This window comes from Borostomias antarcticus, assembly GCF_949987555.1.
Source record: "Borostomias antarcticus genome assembly, chromosome: 8".
In the NCBI taxonomy this organism is placed as follows: domain Eukaryota; kingdom Metazoa; phylum Chordata; class Actinopteri; order Stomiiformes; family Stomiidae; genus Borostomias; species Borostomias antarcticus.
This window is the reverse complement of record NC_140241.1, coordinates 6,660,381-6,685,204: the sequence shown is the minus strand read 5'-3', so window position 1 is coordinate 6,685,204 and position 24,824 is coordinate 6,660,381. Positions and strand designations below refer to the sequence as shown.

Below are 24,824 nucleotides of genomic sequence, written 5' to 3'. Positions count from 1 at the left end.
GCTCCGCAGCAAGGACACTCATGTGTGTGTGTGTGTGTGTGCGCTGTTCATAAGACTGATTACAACTCATCATTGTGATGAAGGCCACACTCTGAAACATTCATGTTTTACACAACAAAAGTATCATCTTCATATAAGGCTATGTGGTGGGGGGGGTTGAATGGTTAAGTGGTCGTTCTGTAAATGTCAAGCTTTTGTTCTTCAAGTAGGGGTCCTTGTCATTTTGTTCCATTAATTTTGTTCAGTGGCACCATAGTAAGAATAACAAAAGAACCCACTTCAGTAGTTAAAAAAAAAAAAAAAACTTAGTGAGAACAGACTATCATATATGGACCACAACATGGCCAGAGAAATACATGGTTGGTACCAAGACTGTGAAAACCCAAATAAAAAGGCATAATGAAAGAGCTGGATCTTCATGATTATAAGGAAGGCGATTTTCGGAAGGTTCTAGTAATAACCATTAATTATACTGGACAATACTATTGGTTACATACAGGTTTCCCTGAAAAACAGCTGCTGCTCTTGCACGCTCTTTTGATAGACAGACACACACACACATAATACTTGAATCCTTTTATTGTACAATATCACAATTCAATTTTTGTACAAATGATGTTTACAAAAAAAAAATCGGCATGTTCCAATCCAGGTAGGAGAGGAGGGGTGTTAGCTGGGGGCCTGGTGTCTATCAGGAGGGTCTCTCCCTGCATCCAGCCACACACTGCTGAGAGACACTCGGGCAGGTAACACCGCTGCTGCCAGGGAGGGAGCCACACACAAGAGCTGCATGCTAGCAGTCTCGAGTGGCGTCCTCACCCTCATCCTAACTGATCGAACAACATGGGGATGGGTGAATGAAAGGCGGATACTTTAGGAATAATCCCATCAGTGCAGATGGAACGGCTGTCGAGATGTAAATAGAAACAGTTTGTATAAGATGGAGGGGGAGGTGTCTGGTAGTGTTGGGGGGGTTGTTTCTGTGTTTGGTCCAGGTGCGGCATCTCGTTAAGAAGGCGGGGGTGGAGTTCGGGGGGTGGAGGTCAGGTTTAGGAGCGGGTGTACTTCCCCCAGATGTGCAGCATGAAGACGGAGGCGATGAAGAGCAGGCTCATCACCAACACCGGCACTGGGCCTCTGCAAGGGGAGGAGGGGGGGGGGCACGTTGTTACCAAGTTAACTCACTCACTCACTCACTCACTCACACTCACTCTCACACTCTCACACTCTCACACTCTCACACTCTCACACTCTCACACTCTCACACTCTACTAGTGGTGAGGAGGAAGAATGTTAAATCTGCTCTGACAGCTCATCCCCTCTGCAGATCCAACCACCACCACAGCTGTGGTCTTATGGTGGTGGAGTTGAGGAGTTGCATTGGGGCTGAGAGGATGATGCTGTCACACTGACAAGCATTTGAGGAGGGGAGGAGGAGGGATGGAGGCATTGCTAAGCAGCAGCATTGCCATGCCAACCACCCCTGCCCCCGCCCCCTCTCCTCACAGTTAGAAAGCTGTAATTGAGTTGACCTTTCAGAGCGGATACTTTAATGAAGCTTTGAGACTGGCGTCTAACACAGGAACACACAATACACACCACTGTATCCGAAGTCTGTCCTCCCTCAACAAGGTGTACCGCACACGATAACCACAACCTGGCTATTGACCGCAACCGTGACTGTGGATGTTCAGACTGTGGGCGGGGCTAAGGATAATGGTCAGACTGTGGGAGGGGCTAAGGAGGATGGTCAGACTGTGGGAGGGGCTAAGGATAATGGTCAGACTGTGGGAGGAGCTAAGGATGATGGTCAGACTGTGGGAGGGGTTAAGGATAATGGTAAGACTGTGGGCGGGGCTAAGGATGATGGTCAGACTGTGGGCGGGGCTAAGGATAATGGTCAGACTGTGGGAGGGGCTAAGGATAATGGTCATACTGTGGGAGGGGCTAAGGATGATGGTCAGACTGAGGGAGGGGCTAAGGAGGATGGTCAGACTGTGGGAGGGGCTAAGGATGATGGGCAGACTGTGGGCGGGGCTAAGGATGATGGGCAGACTGTGGGCGGGGCTGAGGGGGTGTGCGCTCACCATCGCTACAGAGCATGACGAAGTGGGGGGCTGGTGGGAGGGGGGTTAGTGGGAGGCGAGGCAGTGAGGATGGTCACAGGAAAACAAACTCTTTTACACACGCACGTACACGCACAGATCAGCGGGTCAGGGAATATGGGTTCTTCCACAGAGGCCCCAGAGCCCAATTTCCTGTCATTAAACATTTATGTTCTTCCTTATAAACATGAATAGCTCCAACAATGTCTGTCTGTGTGTGTGTGTGTGTGTGTGTGTGCGTGTGTGTGCATGCGTCTGTCTGTGTGTCTTCCTGCGTGAGTGACAGCGAAAACTAGTGTGTGTGTGCGAACCTGTACCTGAGCACACCTCAGCAAGGTCTAATGCATGTCATGTGAACATGTATGTAAATGTTATTGTGAGCAAGATGTCGTGAGTCCCTACATATGCATCAGAGACTCAGCTATGTGTGTGTGTGTGTTTGTGTGTGTGTGTTTGTGTGTACTCACACTTTGAGTCCTGGCGAATCTTCGGTGTAGAAGCGCCACATGCCCCCCGTTCCTGCTGATGTTGTGGTCCTGCCAGCACTACGTGTGCCACTGCTTGTTGCTTTCCTGAGACACACACACACACACACACACACACACACACACACAGACACACACCAGTGAGCCATACTACCCAACATAATCTACAGGCCAGATTGCTTATCAGTACTTTTACACAGCTTATACACACTGATTGAAGCTGTAGTTTCAGGAGCTTTTTTTGCCTGGACAATGCTATATGATCAATACTCATAGATCATAATACACAATACAGGCAGCAGGGTTTAATCTGGTGAAATCAGTGTCATGAAGTCCAGCTGTCCAGGTTGGTCTCATGCCTATTAGTGGTGGTCTGAGACCAACCTGCCTCTGCTGAACTGTCTCCATGTGTGGCTCAAAGTCATAGACTGAGACGACATGATTATGATGGACAACACAGGTCAAAACAAACTCATGAGGAGCTGATGACGGGAGTTGATTCATGGCTGGTTCACTCAGCTGACGAGATTAAAAGGAGTAAAATGACCCAACAGGGGGGGATGATTGCTATAGGTGACGGCCAAGGGGACAGAGGCTCTGATTATGCACTGATTACGCCTAAAGCACCAATATCCATCTGCCCTAATGTACTCACAGCACAGACTGATACAGGGGAGGGTGGCTGTCTAAAGATCATAATTTCTTTCTTTTTTTTGTTTACGCCATATTCACTGCCGGTAACCGTTGTTAAAGTCGCACTGAAACGGACGTTTGAGATCATCTAACTTCCGTAGTTTGACGTATTTCCGACACAAACAAGCTATGAGGGTGGGACATATGTTTAGAGGAATTTGATTGGAACATTGACAAGTGGACGGGTTTTAAGAACTTTAGACAGATTCGATAGAATAATAGCATTGATTGACGGGTGTATGTCATGAGATTATTGGCCTTAAATCTAAGGTACCTGTTGTCGTCATTGCACGTGACCTACCGTTTTCCAGGAAGTAATAAATTATATACTTTGATATAAGATTACAACAAAAGTAGAATTTTGTAAATTTTTTGGCATACATCGTTGAATAGGTGAACACTATGACCAATTATGTGAACCAAAATGGGACAGAATGCTTTTTTCATTTCAGTGCGACTTTAACGCTGTTTTAGAATCCTGCATAGACTGTACATTAATTACATATACAGTACTGTATGTAGGGGTCAATCGGGTTAGAGATCTCATTTCGTATTCATTTAAGAGTGAGATGAGGTTCTAGTAAAAAGGAGATCTTAAACACAGTTCAAGCCTAGTCCAAGACTAAAAACTATGTCGGTGGACATTCCCCACTGACAGAGCATCTCAGTTCTTCGACTAGGCTTCATCTGTGTCTGGTAAAGAAGGCAGCACACGTTTCACTTCTTACTGTTGACTTGGTAGGAAGCAGAGACAGACAGGCATAGCTAGCCACACAGGGGGTAGCTAAATAAATCTGTCTGTGTGGAGGGTAATGCTCAAGTGTGTGTGTGTGTGTGTGTGTGTGTGTGTGTGTATGTACCTTTGCCTGACTGTGGAGCCTGCGGCGCGGGGGGCTACAGTCTTGCTGGGCGACCGGCTGGAGGCCCCAACATTGGTTGCACTTGCTGCTGGTCCAGGCTGCGGCAGAGAGGGTTAGAGAGTTAGACACACGTTCATGCTGATGTGTTCCTATAGCTAGCTACAGTAAGTGACCGCTCTGACAGTGAACCACTTTAGGCCCTCTTGAGTCTAAACTAGATGCACGTTATAAAAAGCAATTAGGTAACAAAATAAGTATTTTTGCTAATATGTAACTAAACGCTAGACAACCTTAAAGTGAACAGACGGCCGATCTGCTGCTGGTTGAGGTAACGTTAATGTTAGCTCGCCAGCTATAACTTCTTAAGCCACGTCTACAAATAGAAGACGACCAATGCTATAGATCCGCAGTATGTGCTTCTAGCGGTTGATCCTAACACGAAATTAACATTTTAGTTGATTGTTGCTGTTTAATATAACAATAATATTCAGGGGAACTGAGTGTTCAGTCTTATTGCTATATTTAATTTAGCACTAATGGTATAGCTAGCGTAAGCAATAGCTAGCCAGCTAACAGATGAGGCTAGCAAATCAGTTGAATGAAAGAACAAGCGAGACAGCAAGTACACGACTGGTGAATAATATGATAAAAGGCAGGTAAATGAACTCACCATGTTAGGTTCTTCTGAGTATGCTCAGCTGATATATAAATCAATCTGTTCTTCAACCTAAAGTCCTCGTCAACTGAATAGCAGTCGCAGAGGGATCGCCACAACTTCAGAAAGGATATCAGATAGATGACGCTTGTCTGAAAAGGACACGACTGTACAACAGAAGACCAATTTAGAGGTCCTAGGAGAAGCCTGACTGGAGGTGGCTGTATCGCGACAATCAATGTGCTTGATTTAGGGTGACGTGTTTTCAGTTCCGTTTTTATAAAGAAAGAAAAACATTTACAGTATGTGAAAATGTATTTTTGTTTCGAAATGCAGAACAAATATTGTAATTTAAACTACAGGCAAGTCAATATGACATGTACCCAGGGTGGTGACGTGTCTCACTGGAAGACCGCACGTTTTGGAATTAGACGCCATTTTGGTTCATCTAAGAGCAATTTCTACAATAGCAATAATTGAACATTTGAACCAGAATGGCTATTGAGCAGTACAGTTTCACACTTGACAGTGGCAATTCCCATGTTTTGGGACCACACTGAGTTTGTAATCCGCCGGTTTGGTGCTTGGTTTCTCAATTGGCAGTGCATTATAAAGGATCTAAAGGTAAACTTAATTGTCACCAATTGCGACACGATTGACACAGCATTAGGTGATGGTGCGACATGTTATATAGATTGACTTACGTGTCAGCTATAGTTTGGTGTGAGAATGACTGATGTATGTGTGTTTTTGGTGTCTAGGATGGCACGGGTGGTGTTTCTCCATCCAGACCTGGGGATAGGGGGAGCAGAGCGGTTGGTAGTGGATGCAGCTGTAGCTCTGAGGTCTCGCGGCTGCAGCGTTCAAATCTGGACGGCCCACCATGACCCCACCCACTGTTTTACTGAGACCCTCGACCCTGACCTGCCAGTGGTGGGTATCTGCAACACACACAACTGTTGTGTTTGCCGTGCTAGTATATCACTATTTTTTGTCTTATTTTTGTTGTTGTTGGCTTTTGTTAAATGGTAAATAGACTGCACTTATATAGCACTTTTATCCAAAGTGCTTTACACCCATTCATTCACCCATTCACACATACATTCACGCACCAATTGCGACAGCTGCTACGTGTAAGGTGCCAATCTGCTCATTGGGAGCAATTCGGGGTTCATTGTCTTGCGTTGACATGTGGACAGGAACTGGGATTCGAACCGCTGACCCTACTATCATTGGACGATCTGCTCTACTTCCTAAGCTACAGCAGCCCCTGCCACAGTTTATTTGATAATAGAAAAATTAAGACCACAGATGATTACATCAATAAAGTCTCAGACTTATTTCCACTGTGGACCTTGATGTGATGTTAGTGAAGGTAGTGGAAGAGCAAATGGCTAGGCAGCATCCAACAATAAGCAAACCACCATCTCTTGATAAAAACCATAAGCTATACATCCTTCAGCAACATCCTTCTTATTGTGCTGTAGGTGTGTGTGGGTGACTGGCTGCCCACCAGTGTGTGTGGATACCTCCATGCCCTGTGCGCCTACCTGAGGATGGTCTATGTGGCCCTCTACCTGATCTTCCTCAGCGGAGTAGAGTATGATGTGGTTTTCTGTGACCAGGTGAGACTCTGCACTCATCTCTCTCCCTTTCTCTCTCTCTCTCTCTCTCTCTCTCTCTCTTTACATCCGTCTTGTAATTCTATACTCTCCCCCTCGTTCTTCCATTCGGTACCACAGTTCACTTCCTCATCCTTCACCTGTATCCTTGACTTAACTCCCACTTCCTCCACTTGCTGTGAGTGGAAGTGCTCACACTGCTCCCCCTGTGTGTACCCCCCCCACCCCCGCCCCCCAGGTGTCGGTGTGTATCCCGGTGCTGAGGTTGTCTCGTATCCGGAAGAAGGTTCTGTTCTACTGCCACTTCCCAGACCAGCTGCTGACCCAGAGGAGGTCCACCCTGAAGAGGCTCTACCGCGCGCCCATCGACTGGCTGGAGGAGCGCACCACTGGCATGGCTGACATGGTGAGCAGGGCTACTGGAGTCCCTGCCTTATGCAACAGTACCAGCACCCCATACATGGCTTTGAACTGTTCGGATCTTTTCATTCACTTGAATCAGAATCAGTTTATTGCCAGGTAGTTTGTTGCACACACTAGGGATTTGTTCTGGTCAGTTGGAGCATAACACTGATGGGTAGACAACATTAGACAGGGTACAAGGACAAGATGGGACAGTGCAAATGCAGTATGGTGTGCGATGTGTGTACATATATATAGTGTGTGTGTATGGAGTGTTAATGTGAGTGCAATGTTTTTATACAGGTGTGCATGCATGTATATACATTGTGTGTGCCGTTGTGATATGTGTGTGCAGTGCGAGCTTACTGTATGTACAGTACAGTCAACATGTGCAAGTATAGTGCAACAGGGATGAAGTCAGAGGGGGAGAGGACTGCCTTTTCGGTTATTAGTGACAGTGATAGAAAGATTGTTTGTTATGATGACGGAACGTAGCCTACCTAGAAGTAGTCTGTGACCTCTGACCTCTATTAATACATCCATGCCTCTGACTAACCCGAAACACCTGTTTATTTAGTCTGTGACCTCTGACTAACCCTAAACACCTGTTTATTTAGTCTGGGACCTCTGACTAACCCGAAACACCTGTTTATTTAGTCTGGGACCTCTGACTAACCCTAAACACCTGTTTATTTAGTCTGGGACCTCTGACTAACCCTAAACACCTGTTTATTTAGTCTGGGACCTCTGACTAACCCTAAACACCTGTTTATTTAGTCTGGGACCTCTGACTAACCCTAAACACCTGCTTATTTAGTCTGTGACCTCTGACTAACCCTAAACACCTGTTTATTTAGTCTGGGACCTCTGACTAACCCTAAACACCTGCTTATTTAGTCTGGGACCTCTGACTAACCCTAAACACCTGTTTATTTAGTCTGGGACCTCTGACTAACCCTAAACACCTGTTTATTTAGTCTGGGACCTCTGACTAACCCTAAACACCTGTTTATTTAGTCTGGGACCTCTGACTAACCCTAAACACCTGTTTATTTAGTCTGGGACCTCTGACTAACCCTAAACACCTGTTTATTTAGTCTGGGACCTCTGACTAACCCGAAACACCTGTTTATTTAGTCTGGGACCTCTGACTAACCCTAAACACCTGTTTATTTAGTCCGGGACCTCTGACTAACCCTAAACACCTGTTTATTTAGTCTGTGACCTCTGACTAACCCTAAACACCTGCTTATTTAGTCTGTGACCTCTGACTAACCCTAAACACCTGTTTATTTAGTCTGGGACCTCTGACTAACCCTAAACACCTGTTTATTTAGTCTGGGACCTCTGACTAACCCGAAACACCTGTTTATTTAGTCTGGGACCTCTGACTAACCCGAAACACCTGTTTATTTAGTCTGGGACCTCTGACTAACCCTAAACACCTGTTTATTTAGTCTGGGACCTCTGACTAACCCTAAACACCTGTTTATTTAGTCTGGGACCTCTGACTAACCCTAAACACCTGTTTATTTAGTCTGGGACCTCTGACTAACCCTAAACACCTGTTTATTTAGTCTGGGACCTCTGACTAACCCTAAACACCTGTTTATTTAGTCTGGGACCTCTGACTAACCCTAAACACCTGTTTATTTAGTCTGTGACCTATGACTAACCCTAAACACCTGTTTATTTCCCTGCCAGGTACTGGTCAACAGCTGCTTCACGGCGGGGGTCTTCAGGGAGACCTTCAGTAGCCTTGGGGGGGTCCAGACCGACGTCCTGTACCCCTCCCTCAACACGCACACCTTCGACCAGGCCCCAGCAGAGGAGGCGGGACTCCAGGGCCTACTCCCCGAGGGCACCGCCTGCGTGTTCCTGTCTCTGAACCGCTATGAGAGGAAGAAGAACCTGGGCCTGGCTCTGGAGGGCTTCGCCGCCCTGAGCGCCCGCCTGCCCCCGGGCGTTGCGGCGGGCCTCCACCTGGTGGTGGCGGGGGGCTACGATGGGCGCGTGTCGGAGAACGTGCAGCACTACGACGAGCTGAGGCAGCTGGCGGCGGGACTGGGCCTGGGGGGCCGCGTCACCTTCCTGCGCTCGCCCTCGGACACCCTGAAGGTGGCGCTGCTGAGGGGCAGCGCGGCCGTGCTGTACACGCCCAGCCGGGAGCACTTCGGGATCGTCCCGGTGGAGGCCATGTACTGCCGCTGCCCCGTGGTGGCGGTGAGCTCCGGGGGTCCGCTGGAGAGCGTGGGGCACGGGGAGACGGGCTTCCTGTGCGAGCCCACGGCCGAGGCCTTCTCCGAGGCCATGGAGAGGCTGGTCAGAGACCCCCAGCTGCGCAGAGACATGGGGGAGGCAGGCAGGAGGAGGGTGCAGGAGAAGTTCTCCCTGGAGGCCTTCTCAGACCAGCTGCACGGGTACATCTCCAGGCTGACCCAGTGACTCTTAAGACCAGGGCAGAGACGAGAGATGGGGACCAGGGGGGCTTAGTTATGGGACTGGGGCCAGGAGAGTAGAATAACTGTGAATAGAGTGTATCCTACTGATTTTGAGCTTCAGATTCAAGGGGCAACTTGTTCTGGAGAGTGAGGAGTGAGGCTGATGTTTGCTGGTGTGAGATATGGTTGTATGGAAGGATAGAGTGTGGGTGCGTGTACAGGTATGTGTGTGTGTTGGCGGGTATGTGTTTGTTTGCGGGTGTGTGGGGGGGGGATGTATTTTCATGGTAGTGGTGATGGGGACATTCTCAGAAGTCTGAGGACAATTAATCAGCATTTCCCAAGAGGGGTTGCTGAGGGAAGAGGGGACGGAATCTCAGCCCCAATTAAGAAAAGAGTAACGAGTTTACCCATCTTGCCCCTGGGCCAGCAGAACAATACCGGCACCAACCCTCGGCTGGAGAAGTGTGTTTTCGTGCATGCTTGTGTGTGTGTGTGTGTGTGTGTATGTGTGTGTGTGTCTAAGGGCCTAATGAAGGAGAGCACTGCTAAGATTGATTCGTAGATGTGTGTGTGTGTGTGTGTGCGCGTGCGTGCGTGCGTGTGCATTTTCCGCAATGTTATATCCGTTTGTCTGTGAATGTTAGCGAGGGAGAGAATGTTCCGGCGTGCTCTATTAGACCGTCTCTAGCCACGGATCGATAAGCAGGATGTTGTCCACTTCCTCTGTCCCCTCGTACGGCTTTGTTTGTGTCTCACAATAGGCCTGTACACAGGGCTGTTAGGAGATGACAGAGGGAGTGTGGGTATGGGTTATTAGGAGCCTAGCTGACGGACTGTCCAAGTCATTACGAGTCTCTTTGCAGTAGAAGGTCATTGTGTCTACGCTGGCCCTTCTTTAGACACTGACATTCCGGAAGACTTAATAAACAAGACAACACATAGTTTCCTAACTAACCTTGTTTTGTCGAGAAGTCCTTTGGCCTTTTTGACTGTTTGGGAAAGAGGGTGTAGCACTGGAGAGAAGTGTGTGTGTGGGTGTACAGTACTTTCAAGACTTTCTCTTGTTCTTTTCATTGAACTGTTATGAATGTTTCTTGTGTCCCTCTCAAGTACCCAGAACCAACACAGGTACCCAGACTATGTGGCGATGTCAGAGGCTGAGCATACATAATGTTATATTACATCTTCCTTTCACTGTTGCCCTGTTATAATGTACTGTACCCCAGTAATGAAGGTCCAAGAGATTGGAATGGTATATAAAAGCATACTATACAAGTACTGTGTGTGTGTGCGTGTGTGTGTGTTTGTGTGTATTGGGGAGAGGGTGGGGGGCTGTGTGTGCGTGTGTTCAGTCTGTGTTTCATCGAGCAGAGGAATTAACCGGAGATGATGATGAGAGCTGTTACCGTGGTGATTTAGGGGCCATGCTAGTGGAAATGATAAAGAGGCCCTCTGGAGATGCAGCGCAAGGAGGAGGAGCACACACACACACACACACACACACATTCACTCTTACACCGGAGCCATTGTAGGGTTGAGCGAGAGGAGATGAGCGGAGCGGAACGGGAGCACGTATGAGGATGCAGCTCGTAAAACGAGGCGATTTAAAGAAAACTTTGCACCTCACTACAACACTCCTGCGTTATGTCCTGAAGTCTCTAACTCCTTTTCACACACACACACACACACCCTCCCTTTCTCCTCCATTTCTATCTCTCTCTGTCCCTGTCCATCCCTCAGTCTCCGAGGTAAGGCCCTGTGGTGGGCCAGTTAGCCAGATCAGCCCATGTCTGAGCAGCAGTGATAACCAGCGTCCAGGTGCCACCGGCAGGCACTGTTAATTAATTAATGAGACCGCAGGGTTTGGTTTTCTAATTCCACCGGGATGCCAGGGTGTGAGCGAGATATGGGGCAGAGGTAGAGAGATATTAAGGGTTGTGTGTGCGTGCCTGTGTGTGCGCGTGTGTGTGTGCGCGGCTATAGAAGGGAGATGTATGCGAGCGTGTGTGTTTTATGGGTGTATATCTATTTTGTTGGCAGTTTGGGAGCTTGCGCCCTCGTTAGTGGAATATTAAATATGAATGGCGTATTTTTACCCCTGCGCCCGGGCTTTTAATCACGCCTGGTGATTGGGTGTTAATCATGGGCTAAATGAAGCTGATGAGCGAATCACAGTTTGCGTGTGTGTAGTAGATCACCTAGACCCCCACCAACCCGCACAGGCAGCCTAACCAGGTCACGGACCTGCTGTTCGCTACACGGTGAGAACACGCTCCGCAGCAGGCAGAACAAAACAACGCTCCTCATATTTATTCATCTCGTTTGGTTATATTGTATGTGGCTAATGCAACGGCTAACCTTGAATCAGTTGGATTGAGATGGTATTGATTTAATATGGAATGCAATTGAAACAAACGGCTATTTTCAGGCTAACAGACATTCTGTACTATTGTTTGGTTAGATCTTTAATGAGTGTCTATTTAAAGCCATGTACTTGCTGTGGTGCTCCTTTCTCCCTGAAGCGGTCGGGCTAAGAGGAATCTCCTGGTGAGAGGTTATGTAAAGGGTTAACCTGCTGAAGAAACTATATGTGTTCTCGGTGTCTCTGTGAGGTAGTTTATCTTTACACAAAGCAAATCTGAATTTGTATTCAGCGGCCATCACTTAGAGCTGTTTTACATGGAACATGTTAACAAATTATGGATTTCACATTTTACAGCCTCCATAAAGTATTAGAATATATTAGCATATAGCTCGTAACTGTTAACACTTCCTAGCCTTAGGAGTAGAACACGCAGGCACGCACGCAGACACACACACACACACACACACACACACACGCACACACACACACACACACACACTCTCTCTCTTTCTCTCAGTAGGCGCACGTAAACTTTTGAAGGGGGAGGAGGAATGATTTACCCCGGCGACATAAAACATAAAACTGTGAGATTCTAGGCTATCAATAATGGCTGATCATGCCGTATTATAGATATGCTCTATAAAACTATGTTTATGGCCCCTGGAAAAAGAACCATTATAGATTATATATAAATTCGAACCCAGTTTCACAGTACACTATGGGCCCACTCTAAAGGACATCCACACCGAGGGTACATTTGGAGGAGGTCTAGGAGGGAAATGGTGAATTAATAGATCTTAGATGAACCGCCGTAATCCACTGCCGTGTCTCTTTTCCAGGGCCAGATGGGAAGTTTGCTCGTTCACATGCAGTGTGTGTGTCTGGCTCTCATGTCATCGCCAGGCTGGTGGCAGCACACTGCTAGTTTGGACTCTTGTGGTGATGTCAGCGCTCTACAGTAGTTGATCAGCAGCCTAACTCTTATACGCACACACACACACACACACACACACACACACACACACACACACACACACACACACACACGGGCTCTCCTGTGGCTATGTCTCCTGGAGCAGCAGGTAGACAGCAGGTAGACAGGAGGAGGGGAGGGGAAGGAGGATGGACCTCCCAGTGAACTTGGCTGGCTTCCAGCCCTCAATCACCCTGTAATCAGCTCTGTGTCAGCCACACACACACACACACACACACACACACACACACACACACACACACTCAGTTACATCGTCATCCAGCTACACTCCGACTCCAGACGTTTAGCTTTTCAAATCCCCCCATGCAGCAGCAATCCCCCTTTGGAACGAGTGTTTATTTACAGACGTTTGCCCTGGGCGTATGTTTGGTTGGAGGGGAGGGGGCTTCTGTGATTGGGCGGTGTTCTGGGGGGTGATGGGGGGTACTGGAGGGGGGCTGGGGGTGGGGTACGGCAGGGGCGGAGGGGCTGGTTTGAGGCGCTCTGTTCCGGAGGAGGCCACGGTCCCCTGGCTTGGCACGGAGAGACGGCGCGCCCCGTCGGGATGATGCCACGACGCACCAGAGATGCCAGCGACGCCTCGTCTCAGCTGGAGAGGACAACCTCAGATGATTACACTCACCGGGGTGAACGTCAATCACCATGTGAGTGTGTGTGTGTGTGTGGGGTGTGAGCACACATCAGTGTGTGTATGATTTCATGTGTGTCTATGCTCGTAAGGAGACAAAGCACCTCTCTGCCATATCTGTGTGTGTGTGTGTGTGTGTGTGTGTGTGTGTGTGTGTGTGTGAGCCCGTGCCCAGTGATGGCCTGTTTGATTGAGCTGTCAGTCGGTAGGCAGCAGATGAAGATTAATGGACCCACACCAACAATAAGAGGCTGGCAATGATCATAAATATGCTAATGACCATTATCAATACACACACCGACGGGAATGGGGGGGGGGGGTTGGGGTACGGAGGTGACACTTTAATTCAGCTCACTGAGTTAAAAGCTGCTCCCCCCTCCACACACACACACACACGTTCCAGGCCAGTTAAGTGTTCTGAATGTCTGGTGGGAGAAAAGCAGGGTGTCCCATGTGTTATCTTGGAGGGGGAGGGGGGAGGGGTGGTCTCACTGAGTGGAAGACATGATTGGTGTCACATAAATAATATGTGTTTGTTTAGATGTGGGAGGAGGGAGAGGGGGGTGTTGATTAGGGTGATTCTGCCAAGCTTTCAATCAACAACAGTCTCGCATGCACACCTCAGAGCCATGGAGGAGGGCCTGCACTAGAACACGGAGAAGAAGCCTTGAGAACCAATGGTTGTTCAGCCTAGTGGCCTATAGGGCAGGAACCTACTTCCTGGTTCCTTAGCATGAGGCAGCTTGATGTACAAGTACACCCCCTGGACATGACCCCCTGGATATGACGCTAGTATGTCACCGGGACTTCCCCCAATCCACCCCCTGATGCTGAGTGCCAAGCAGGGAGGCATTGGGTACCATTTTTACAGTCTTTAGTATGACTCAGCCAGGGATCGAACTCCCAACCTCCCAATCTCAGGGCAGACACTCTAACCACAAGGCCACTGAGCTGGTTATACATGGAGAGCACCCCTTCTTTATCATCATAATAAACAAGTCATGGAGCTCACTTTCTACCTACTCTCCAACTATTTTCATCTCCTTTCGGGTGTGTGTGTGTGCGGGGGGGGGGGGGGGGGGGTCTGGGAGGTCCAGGGGGACACTGATAGAGTTCATGGGGTTCTCCGACCTTGGTTCTCCTCTAAGAAACACACACTCTGCCCTGCTGTTAAAGTGTGATCTGCATGTGTGTGTGTGTGTGCGCATGCGTGTGTGTGTGTGTAGAGGTAGATGGATGGTGTAATCCAGGCATGGTGAAATGGGCATGATGATTGGGGCTAATGAGCCCACAGGGGACTCTGGGATAGAGGAGGACCATCCAATCAGGGTCCAGGGGAGTCAGATACACCTCTCTTGGAGGGTCCCTGTGGGGCCAAGCACCTCTCGTCCACACCTCTTGTGTGTGTGTGTGTGTGTGTGTTTGTGCCCAGGTAGATGGTTCCTCTCTCAAGCCTCCGGTCCCACAGGCCCCATGGTCATTAGACTCTCTCCTCTGTTGAGTAATATAGTTACAGTAGTTATACCACTACATGGTCACAAGCTCTTAAGCATTTAGATGCCTGAACCACAGTGGGCGTGGTCATTAAGAGTCGAGGTCACCACCTAGCGGTCCAAACGCTAGCCTGGAGGCCAGACTAGAAAAAAAAGACTGTCCTCCAACAGTCTTACTTGGCTGTTGGAGGACGAACAGAAAAACAGCAGAAAAAGTGGAGATAACTCCGAGATCAGGATGTGATCTGGAACTCAGCATCTAGTAGTGATGTGCAGAGAGCCTCAGTCCATGTGCTTCACTCTGTCTATGTACCATTAACGTTATCAAGTGTGTGTGTGTGAGTTTGTGTGCGCGTGTGTGTGTGTGTATCTCTAGGAGACTGTGTGTGTCTCATTACCATGCATAGCGTCTATTACGTCCAGGAGGCATCAGCATGAGTGTCGCGCTCCCAGAGTAGAGAGGTATAGATTACCGTTTGTGGCTGGAGCAGGCAGGGGCCAGGGGGAGTCTCGGTAGCCCAGGCCTGGGCAGCGCAGGCTGGGCACGGCTCTCAGCTCATCAGCCTGTCTCTGGAGGGTGCGGAGCTTAACCTGGAGCAGAGCTCTGATTAACCAGACTAATGACAGAGAAGCCCCCAGCTCCCACTGCCCAACACCATAATCACTGCTCAAGGGTCAGTCTGGGTTTGTGTGTGTCTGGGTGTCTCTGTGTGTGTGTGTGTGTGTGTGTGTGTGTGTGTGTGTGTGTGTGTGTGTGTGTGTGTGTGTGTGTGAGAGAGAACTCTCAACAGACTGTCATTCACACATTAAGAGGAGGCAACGTTAGCTCCTCCAAGACTCCTATTCCTCTCTCTCTCTGAGGGGGGGGGGGACCTTTAAAGCCTCACCTTGCTTACACATACACACACACACACACACACACACACACACACACACACACACACACACACACACACAGGGCATCCTAATCTGCACCTATTACATTAACAATGGTAATTACAGCGGCGTGGCTGTTTAGATTATAAAATCCCAACATCGGCGTGCCTTTTTGCATGTGTAAATGCTCAGGGACATGTGTTAGATGAGAGTCCATCAATATCCTGTCTGCTCTGTAATCACCACAGCAAACATTTGATCAACGCTACAGCACTAAGCCTTGGGTACACACATACACACACACACACACACACGCACACACCAACATCCATCAATGTATGCACACACCTAATGGCAGAGATGCTGTGGTGGATATCATCATCATACATTTTGTAGGGAGGTTTATATAATTACATTTTTGGGAGGTTTATATAATGACACTTTTTGGAGGTTTATATAATGCCACTGAATCCACTTGACTCGACTCAATTTTGTTTTTTTCCTACTTCGTTTTTCACTGCAGATAGCGGGGAGTCTGTGTTCCAGGAAGTACTTCTTGAACTACTTGAGACCCCTCTGGTTCTGACTGCGTTCATGAGGATAATGGTTCCAAGGGGGACACCGAGGTGACTTGGGAGGATGGAGATGTCACAGGATGCCCTTATTGTTTCAGTGTGTGTATGAGAGAGAGAGAGAGAGAGAGGGGGGGGGGGGGCTGTGCCAGCTGTATTTAGCCATCTTTGTGAGTGAAGTGATTTCTGATGGCTGCTAAATGAGGTCTCGGGGGTGGAGAGCCCTACAGTTAGATATCAGCCCACAGATAATAGCCTCGCCTTATAAGTGTGTGTGTGTGTGTGTGTGTGTGTGTGTGTGGGTTTGAGTCAATATGCGATCTACTCGTCTCCAATGATAAAACAATGCCCCCCTCTAAACTGAGACTGTAGGGGTGGAGAGAAAGATTGGAAGAGACCGTGAAAGAGAGAGAGACCGTGAAAGAGAGAGAGAGACCATGAAAGAGAGAGAGAGAGAATGGACAGCAGGAAGAACATGAAAAGGTGGAAGCGCATGTAGCGAGAGATGGAGAGAGATGGAGAGAGATGGAGAGACAGCCAGGCAAAGACAAAGCAACAGAAAGACGAGAGAGTAAGAGATATGTATAGAGTGAGAAAGAGAAAGAGAGAGACAGAGAAAGAGAAAGAGAGACAGAATGAGAGAGACATTGAGCGAGCAGATATGGGTACTCTCTGTGTTCAATAGGTTAGTATTTTCAGTATTCTCTAGTGGCCATTATTGACTGACAGCTCTGACTAAGCCATTCACATCACTGCTTATCCCCCTTAACATCCAGGGCTTAGTGTGTGTTTGTGTGTGTTTGTGTGTGTGTGGCACAAACACACACAGAGACACACATACACATCCATGTATACACACACACACACACACACACACACACACACACACATATGCATGTATACACACACACGGACACACACACATGTGCATTTATACATACACACACACACACGGACACACACACATGTGCATTTATACACACACACACACACACACACACACACACACACACACACACACACACACACACACACACACACACACACACACACACAGAGGCTGTGTTTCTGAATGGATCCGCAGGCCGTTGTTCTGCTGTCACTCATGTGTCTCTCAGACCCAGGAGACCCACTGCTGACATTTAGCAGATTCTCTCCTTCCCTCTCACTTTCTCTCTCTTCCCCTCTCACTTTCTCTCTCTCTTCCCCTCTCACTTTCTCTCTCTCTTCCCCTCTCACTTTCTCTCTCGTCTTCCCCTCTCTACTTTTCAATCAACTTACCTGTATAATTCTCTCTCTCTCTGTAACTCCCTCTCTCATTCCCCCTCTGTCACTATCTCTCTATGTGACTACACTATCACTGTGATGTGTGGTGAAGGGACAGCAATGTGTGTGTGTGTGTGTGTGTGTGTGTGTGTGTGTCTGTGTGTGTGTGTGTGTGTGTGTGTGTCTGTGTCTGTGTGTGTGTGTGTGTCGGCAGTATGCGTTAATGAGCGTCCCTTTAAGGTTATTAAGATAAGACCGGTATGCCCAGAGTCCCTCATTACCCAGCATGCATTGCCCCCTGCATGGAGTGGTAATTGGGTAGGACGGAGAGAGAGAGAGAGAGAGAGAGAGAGAGAGAGAGAGTGTGTGTGTATCCCTGCTCTATCTGAACCACACAGATCTCTGTACATCGACACACTATACATGTACTGTACATACAAACAGAACAGATACTGTTTAAATACATCCGTAAATGTTACATTTACGTATTCACTTATTTCACTCACTTATTCATATTTACATTTATATTTTAAAATGGCAATGTCCTCATAGTTCTATTTAATTTAAGTTATTTTCACTCATCTGTGTGTGTGCCCACACAAACACACACACACACACACATACACACACACACACACACACACACACACACAATGAGAACAAAATAAGAACTCTGTTCTTATTTTAGTAAGTCTTTAATTGTAGGCCTACTTCATTTTTTGTGTGTGATTTTTTTTTTTTTTTGCTTTGGCCTTGTAAACACCCTTTAAATTGAATCAGGGTGATTTGTGAGTGACTACACACGCGCACACACACACACACACACACACACACACACACACGCACACACACACACACACACACACACACACACACACACACACACACACACACACACACACACACACACACACAGTTTAGGTGTAGGTTGATATTCTGCAGACACCTTTGTGATCTGATATGGTGGGTTATAGTTGGTTGGGTCAAACAGTCTGGAGGGAAACTGAGACAGTTCCTGTCCGTTTACTTCCTGCATTCTGCTGTTGTCAGTGGTCCAGATCGTGTTACACCAGCACCCCCTACAGGTAGCCGCTGGCGCCTATGACTCTTACCTTTCACAGTCACTCTGATGTCCACCTTGGTCCACTCTTTTCTCACACAGGAACCGCGAATGCGTTTAGGAGTAGCCCAATAGCCTTGCCCCGGGATGATGTTTGTCTCCCAGAGCAAACCCTCTCAAACCCCCTTCAACAGAACACCGGTTGACAGGTTGTCACGATCCTTCATCACCTGGATACTTGTTCTGTTGGACTGGAAGACAATCTGAAGCTGACCGTCATCTGCTAGACCATCTAAGAAATATTATGAAATAGTTAAATAGATATAGTTTATGGCCAACGAATTGACCAAGCATCGTTATGGACACTCTACTGTCAGTGAATCCTGGATTACAACAACAGACCGATACTACCATCAAGTGGCAGTGAAAGGCATAACCAGTACCTGAAATAAAAACCATGTATAGATGTGGATGAGTAGGTTTGGTACTACATTACTAAGTGTGTAATGTTTTGATAAGGTCGGAAGCGAACCACACAGTTTGAACACTCCAACCCAGTAGGCTACCCCAAGTTGTTGGTGGGGACCTGCACACACACCACGGTCCAAGGACCAATTTATTGTTGAGGGATGCTCTTATGGGAAGGACAAGGCCAGACTTCACTACGCTCATTACGTAGCCTACCCCATATTTGTAACTTTCTACAGTTTTTCTGTAAATTCTGTCAATTACCCTGTTTATTCTGTCCCCCTGGAGTTAAAGAGGCAATTAACATTAACATGATCATCCAAACTTGAATATATTCTTATTCGGGGACAAATTTGCGCCATGTTTGAGTTTGATGGGAATTCAAAGTCCAATATATTGATCATGATCACTACACGTCGCGGTTTCCCATTGGACGATACAGTGAACGACTGTCTGATGAGGACGAGAGAGAAGAGGCACTGGACGAAACCATTTTTTACCCGGAATATTGTTAAATATCGCAGACTCGAGCCAGTGTAGCATTGAGCCAACGATTCCCACGAGGATTAACGGATTGCGAAAATAGATACACTCGGTTACAAATCTCACTAATTCCGGATTGGTTTAACCGTCTCATCATCCGTTGGACAGCAGCACTAGGCTACCCCCTACCGTCACTCTTCCGTTGGATTGCAAGCTACGACACGTTTGCGCTGCAAAGATGACTTCATGATGAGACGATTCTCTCTTCAATAAAGATGCGCTTTTAAGAAATGCCCGAATAAAACAATGGCGATTCCGTCTGATTTCTCTATCGTTTAGGCTTTTCGTCCATTTGGCCATGATCTCCATACGCAGTCTTCTACAGCTGACTGTGCTTCTGAATCTGAATCACGGCTGTTGGTGGGGGGTCGCGCCGAGCCCCACCGATGAAGGTGCACTCCGGGCCAGCCATGGAGACCACGGAGAACCGGGCCACAAAGAGCCTCACAAGGACTCATACAGCACCTTTGCTTCCGAGTTTCTGGAGTCCAGATATCTCTCGGACGATGGTAAGCCACGGAGGCGACAGGCACAGTGCTGTCTGCTGTAAGGTGCTGGTGTTGATACTGCTAGTTATGGCAGCTGATTGTGTGTTTTTGGTAGTCAGTGGCGCATTTGCTCATTCATTCTGTTTTAGGCAATTCGTGTTTTGCTAGCCCCTGAATAGGCCTAAATTGGTGTGTAAATCCTAGCCTCTACTGACCACTCGACACGAGAAGGCATTCAGATTCAGCACCTTGGCCAGCTCCTAGCCGTGCTGGAGCTCTCCCTCATTTACCCCCCCCCCCCTCTCTCTCTCTCTCTCTTTCTCTCTCTCTCTCTCTCTCTCTCTCTCTCTCACACACACACACACACACACACACACACACACACACACACACACACACACACACACACTCACACACACACTCTCTCTCTCTATCAGGGTCTGCACTGCACTGTGTACCCAGATAACCAAACAAAATTGGATAAAATCGCAAAATAGAATGTCTTTCTCGATTATATCAAAATAGTTATTTTAATAGGCCTGGGCATAATTAAATCAAACTTTATTTATATAGTGAATTTCATACACAGAGGCAACACAATGCGCTTTACAGAGAGCAATGGGGGGGGGGCAGAAAAGTTCAGTTTCACTCGGGGGCCAGAAAAGTGAGCTGTAAAAATTCCTCCCTGACCTCTCTCAATGAGACGGTCAAGCAAGCTCCTGGAAAATGTTTGTCTATTGGCTAAGAGCATATACTGTACAGAGCAGTAAACATGGGCTAAATACAGTACTTCATAAGAGAGACATGACTAACAGTAGAGTGCGGTGTTACAGAGAAGTTGCCTACATGGTCAAAGACATACTGTATTACCGAACGGTCCTATCGGGTCCAGGCCCAGGGGCCCAAGACCTCAGGGGGCCCTTTGCATTTCTTGTTGCAGGGACACCGATATAAATTTAGGGTGAGATTCCTTACACAAACATAAAAAATCATTAATATTTTGAACAGTTCATAGGGGCCCACGTCTTAAAAAAAAAAAAAAGCAAAAAAAAAAGAGAGAAGCTTGTGTGGGCTACATATTTTCTATAGCCCACTCGTTAATCTAATAGGTGGGAATGTAGGCTACCTTTCCATAGATAAATGAGTAGGCTATAAAATGAGTCTATAGAGGGCACTATTAAAGTTTGTGAACTCAAGACAGATCACACAGGTGCAGGTCACAAGGTCAATTGGTTCAATCTGTTTGATCTTGACAAAGAACCATAAATGTAAAATGGAGCACAGTCACATATTAAGCGGAGCAGAAAAAACGAAGCATTTCCAGTTTTTCAAAGAAAACAAACTGAGAACAACAGTGGAGGCTGTAGGGGGGTGGACCTTGTGACCTGCAATTATGTGACATCCATACATTTATATCCGTAATACACTTAACAAGGCAGTCAATCGAGCTGCAATTACTGGGTATTACAGAAATATAGAGTTGAGCTTCATCTGCTATGGTAGACACTACCAAGGACAGCATGTACAGGCAGAAGAGTAGAGGTCCTAGGGTGGATCCTTGAGGCACCCCACAGGTAATAGGAATCTTTTTTGAGCTGTGGTCACCGAGGGCAACAAAGAAATCACGACCGGTTAGATAGATCCTAAACCAATTTAGGACTGGACCAAAATTGGCCAATAATGTTCTTAGATGAATGTCTGGGGGTGTTCCAGGTTGAAGGCCTGGGTATATATCTATTATTCTACTGTAGATGAGTGTCTGAGTGTGTTTCAAGTTGAAGGCCTGGGTAGATATATATATATATATATATATATATATATATATATATATATATATATATTATTCTACTGTAGATGAGTGTCTGGGAGTGTTCCAGGTTGAAGGCCTGGGTAGATATATACTGTATATATTATTCTGAGTGTGTTCCAGGTTGAAGGCCTGGGTAGATATATATATTATTCTACTGTAGATGAGTGTCTGGGTGTGTTCCAGGTTGAAGGCCTGGGTAGATATACTGTATAATATTCTACTGTAGATGAGTGTCTGGGTGTGTTCCAGGTTGAAGGCCTGGGTAGATATACTGTATAATATTCTACTGTAGATGAGTGTCTGGGTGTGTTCCAGGGTATCCCTTCCCCACTGCTCCACCGGTGGATCCATTTGCCAAGATCAAAGTCATCGACTGTGGAGTGACCAAGGGCTGCATCAGGTTAGAACATACCAGGGTGTGTGTGTGTATTTGTACTGTATGTACAGTATGTCTTTAATGTGTAGTGTGTGGTGAACGAGTCTCAGACCCAGCTGTGCTGTATGCATCGAGGCCCATGTTCTCAGATGTTTTGGTCTGACTTGGCTCTGGCAGATGTGTGTAGAACATGCAGCCCTGCAATATACCCACTTTAACTACACCACTGTATGTTTGGAAACCTTATGATGTGTGTGTGTGTTTGTGTGTGTGTGTGTGTGTGTGCAGGTATGGGAAGCCTGGTTGTGATGCAGAGACGTGTGACTATTTCCTGAGTTACCGGAGGATCGGCACTGACGTGGAATACGAGATGAGCGCCGACACAGACGGCTGGGTGGCCGTGGGCTTCTCCTCTGACAAGAAGATGGTGAGTCGGTGTCGGCGTGCCACCACTGGCCGTACGGACTAGGGATGAGACGGTATACCGTAAAACCGTGAACTGTGGTATAAAATGCCCACGGTATTAGAACCGTGACATTCCATGTGTTTACAGTATTACGTTTACGGTATTACACAATAATGCGCTGCTGAAACTTCACATTTCAAGTTGCTTGCAACAGTTAATTTTGGAATTTAATATAAGCTTGCTGTTAATATATAATACATAGTAAATACTTGTTTTTTTATGTGTGTTGCGGGGGTGAAATGCCGTATACCGTGAAATACCGTAAACCGTACCGTGTAACTAGATACTGTACCATACTGTAATGCAAAAATCCATACCGTCTCATCCCTAGTATGGGCACATGGCCACTATGGCCTATGCACCGTGTGGTTCTTCATACCCTACCTGAAGGCTGAATGAACAGACGCCCACCCTTATTTCTTATCAGGGAGGAGATGACGTCATGGGCTGTGTCCATGACGACAATGGACGAGTGCGTATCCATCACTTCTACAACGTGGGCCAGTGGGCGAAGGAGATCAAGCGGAACCCGGCGCGCGACGAGGAGGGCGTCTTCGAGAACAACCGGGTGACCTGCCGTTTTAAACGCCCGCTGTACGTTCCCAGAGAGGAGACGTTGGTGGACCTACACCTGTCGTGGTACTACCTGTTCGCCTGGGGACCCGCCATACAAGGTGAGTTTGTGTTTGTGTGTGTGTGAGTGTGTGTCTGTGTGTGTGTGTGTCTTTGAGTGTACACAGAAAGAAAATGTTTGTGTGCGAATGTGTGCCTAACTTTGAATCAGTCATATAAACTCTCTTCTCCTTTCCTCTCTGCTCTATCTCTCCAACCTGCTCCTTGTCTCTCTTCTCTCCTCCTGTCCTCTCCTTGTCTCTCTTCTCCTCTCCTCTCCTCGTCTCTTCTCCTCTCCTTGCCTCTCTTCTCTCCTCCTCTCATCTCCTTGCCTCTCTTCCCCTCTCCTGTCCTGGCGTCTCCTCTCTCCTCCTTCTCTCCTCTCCTACAGGCTCCATCACCAGGCATGACATTGACGCGCCTCCCGTCAGCGACCACATGATTAGCATCTATAAGTATGAGGACATCTTCATGCCATCTACAGCCTACCAGACCTTCTCGTCCCCCTTCTGCCTGCTTCTCATCGTGGCCCTCACCTTTTACCTGTTGATGGGCACGCCCTGAGGGCCAGCACAGAGGAGAAGAGACCAGAGGAGACGAGGAGACAAGCGGAGGAGAGACAGCAATAAGACAAGAGTTTATCATTCTCATCCTAAATACAGGATGCACTTTATACATAAACACATTTCAGAGCATAGAGAAATACAGTGTAGCCTATGTATACTACAAATACTTTGAAAATACAAAAACTGTGAATCTGTGAGAGCAAACAATTGTAGTGTTAAAATAACAAACTAACTTGATCCGGCCTTGTTTTAGCCTCTGTAGATAGAATATAACATAGTTTTAGCAAGGTATTTGATTTTGTGTATTTATGTTAGAAACGACAAGTATTACTAATACAAGTATCAACTAACTTGCAAGTATGTATTATTCCTCTCACGACTCGAATACTAACGCATGCAGCAAATCACTTGCCTAGTGGGACACCATTACACAAACTAAGTATAGTAGGCCTAGACACTGGAGGTTCTGAATCGGGAGCTTCAGTTGGGGAGAGACAGCACAGGACAAGCCTACCGTGCTGAAAACTACTTTGTAGAAGGAATCGGACAGGACAGAACTCTGACTGCAGCACTGCTGATCTGGGGAGACCATAGTCATCCTGTGGCCGCCATGCTCTGGACATGCTCATTTAATATGAAATATTGTTTTTAAAAAGCCTCAAATTACTCTTTTTATAGCCATGTTTTTTTGCTGCTCTGTTTGCCAATATCACCCAAGTAGAGAGTACAGCTGTTTTCACCATTCTGAGCCACAATGAGTAGCCTGTTTTGTTTGATTGTGCCGTACTTGATCTTTTTGTCTGGGGAATACCACACTAACCATGGTTGTGTTTGAGGAGTGTAAGAGTATTTGTGTTAGGAGAGTGGGGAATGTTGTTGTGAACACTGGACCGCTGTGTGATTCATAGTATATTAAATGCACTAGCAAGCGCAACAACATTCCAGGGAACTTTATTGAATACTGAGTGCTCTCTG

At 47.2% G+C, this 24,824-nt stretch overlaps 3 protein-coding genes across 3 annotated transcripts; 2 read left to right on the top strand and 1 right to left on the bottom strand.

Annotated features, from left to right (window-relative positions):
* Window positions 1–563: 563 nt before the first annotated feature.
* Window positions 564–4,949, bottom strand: sec61b (SEC61 translocon subunit beta). Its single transcript, XM_084442751.1, has 4 exons — window positions 4,814–4,949; window positions 4,144–4,241; window positions 2,573–2,677; window positions 564–1,137 (listed from the first exon to the last, which is right to left on the bottom strand). The coding sequence occupies exons 1-4, from the start codon at window positions 4,814–4,816 to the stop codon at window positions 1,050–1,052; spliced, it is 294 nt and encodes a 97-aa protein (XP_084298877.1). The 5' UTR covers window positions 4,817–4,949; the 3' UTR covers window positions 564–1,049.
* A 611-nt stretch (window positions 4,950–5,560) lies between these two features.
* Window positions 5,561–9,267, top strand: alg2 (ALG2 alpha-1,3/1,6-mannosyltransferase; the record flags this gene model as incomplete). The annotated part of the gene is made up of 4 exons (XM_084441818.1): window positions 5,561–5,731; window positions 6,286–6,423; window positions 6,659–6,826; window positions 8,527–9,267. 4 exons carry the CDS (start codon window positions 5,561–5,563, stop codon window positions 9,265–9,267), a joined length of 1,218 nt encoding a protein of 405 aa, XP_084297944.1.
* A 10,562-nt stretch (window positions 9,268–19,829) lies between these two features.
* On the top strand, window positions 19,830–23,847 carry frrs1l (ferric-chelate reductase 1-like; the record flags this gene model as incomplete). The annotated part of the gene is made up of 5 exons (XM_084441824.1): window positions 19,830–20,040; window positions 22,145–22,229; window positions 22,494–22,632; window positions 23,099–23,345; window positions 23,675–23,847. 5 exons carry the CDS (start codon window positions 19,830–19,832, stop codon window positions 23,845–23,847), a joined length of 855 nt encoding a protein of 284 aa, XP_084297950.1.
* Between the last annotated feature and the right edge of the window lie 977 nt (window positions 23,848–24,824).

What these genes read in the sequence shown, in the direction of transcription:
- sec61b (XM_084442751.1), bottom strand. An exon ending in GGCTCCACAGTCAGGCAAAG is followed by an intron (nt 2,678 to 4,143) that starts GTACATACACAC and finishes TGTGTGTCTCAG; the next exon opens with GAAAGCAACAAGCAGTGGCA. An exon ending in GATTCGCCAGGACTCAAAGT is followed by an intron (nt 1,138 to 2,572) that starts GTGAGTACACAC and finishes CTCCCCTTGCAG; the next exon opens with AGGCCCAGTGCCGGTGTTGG.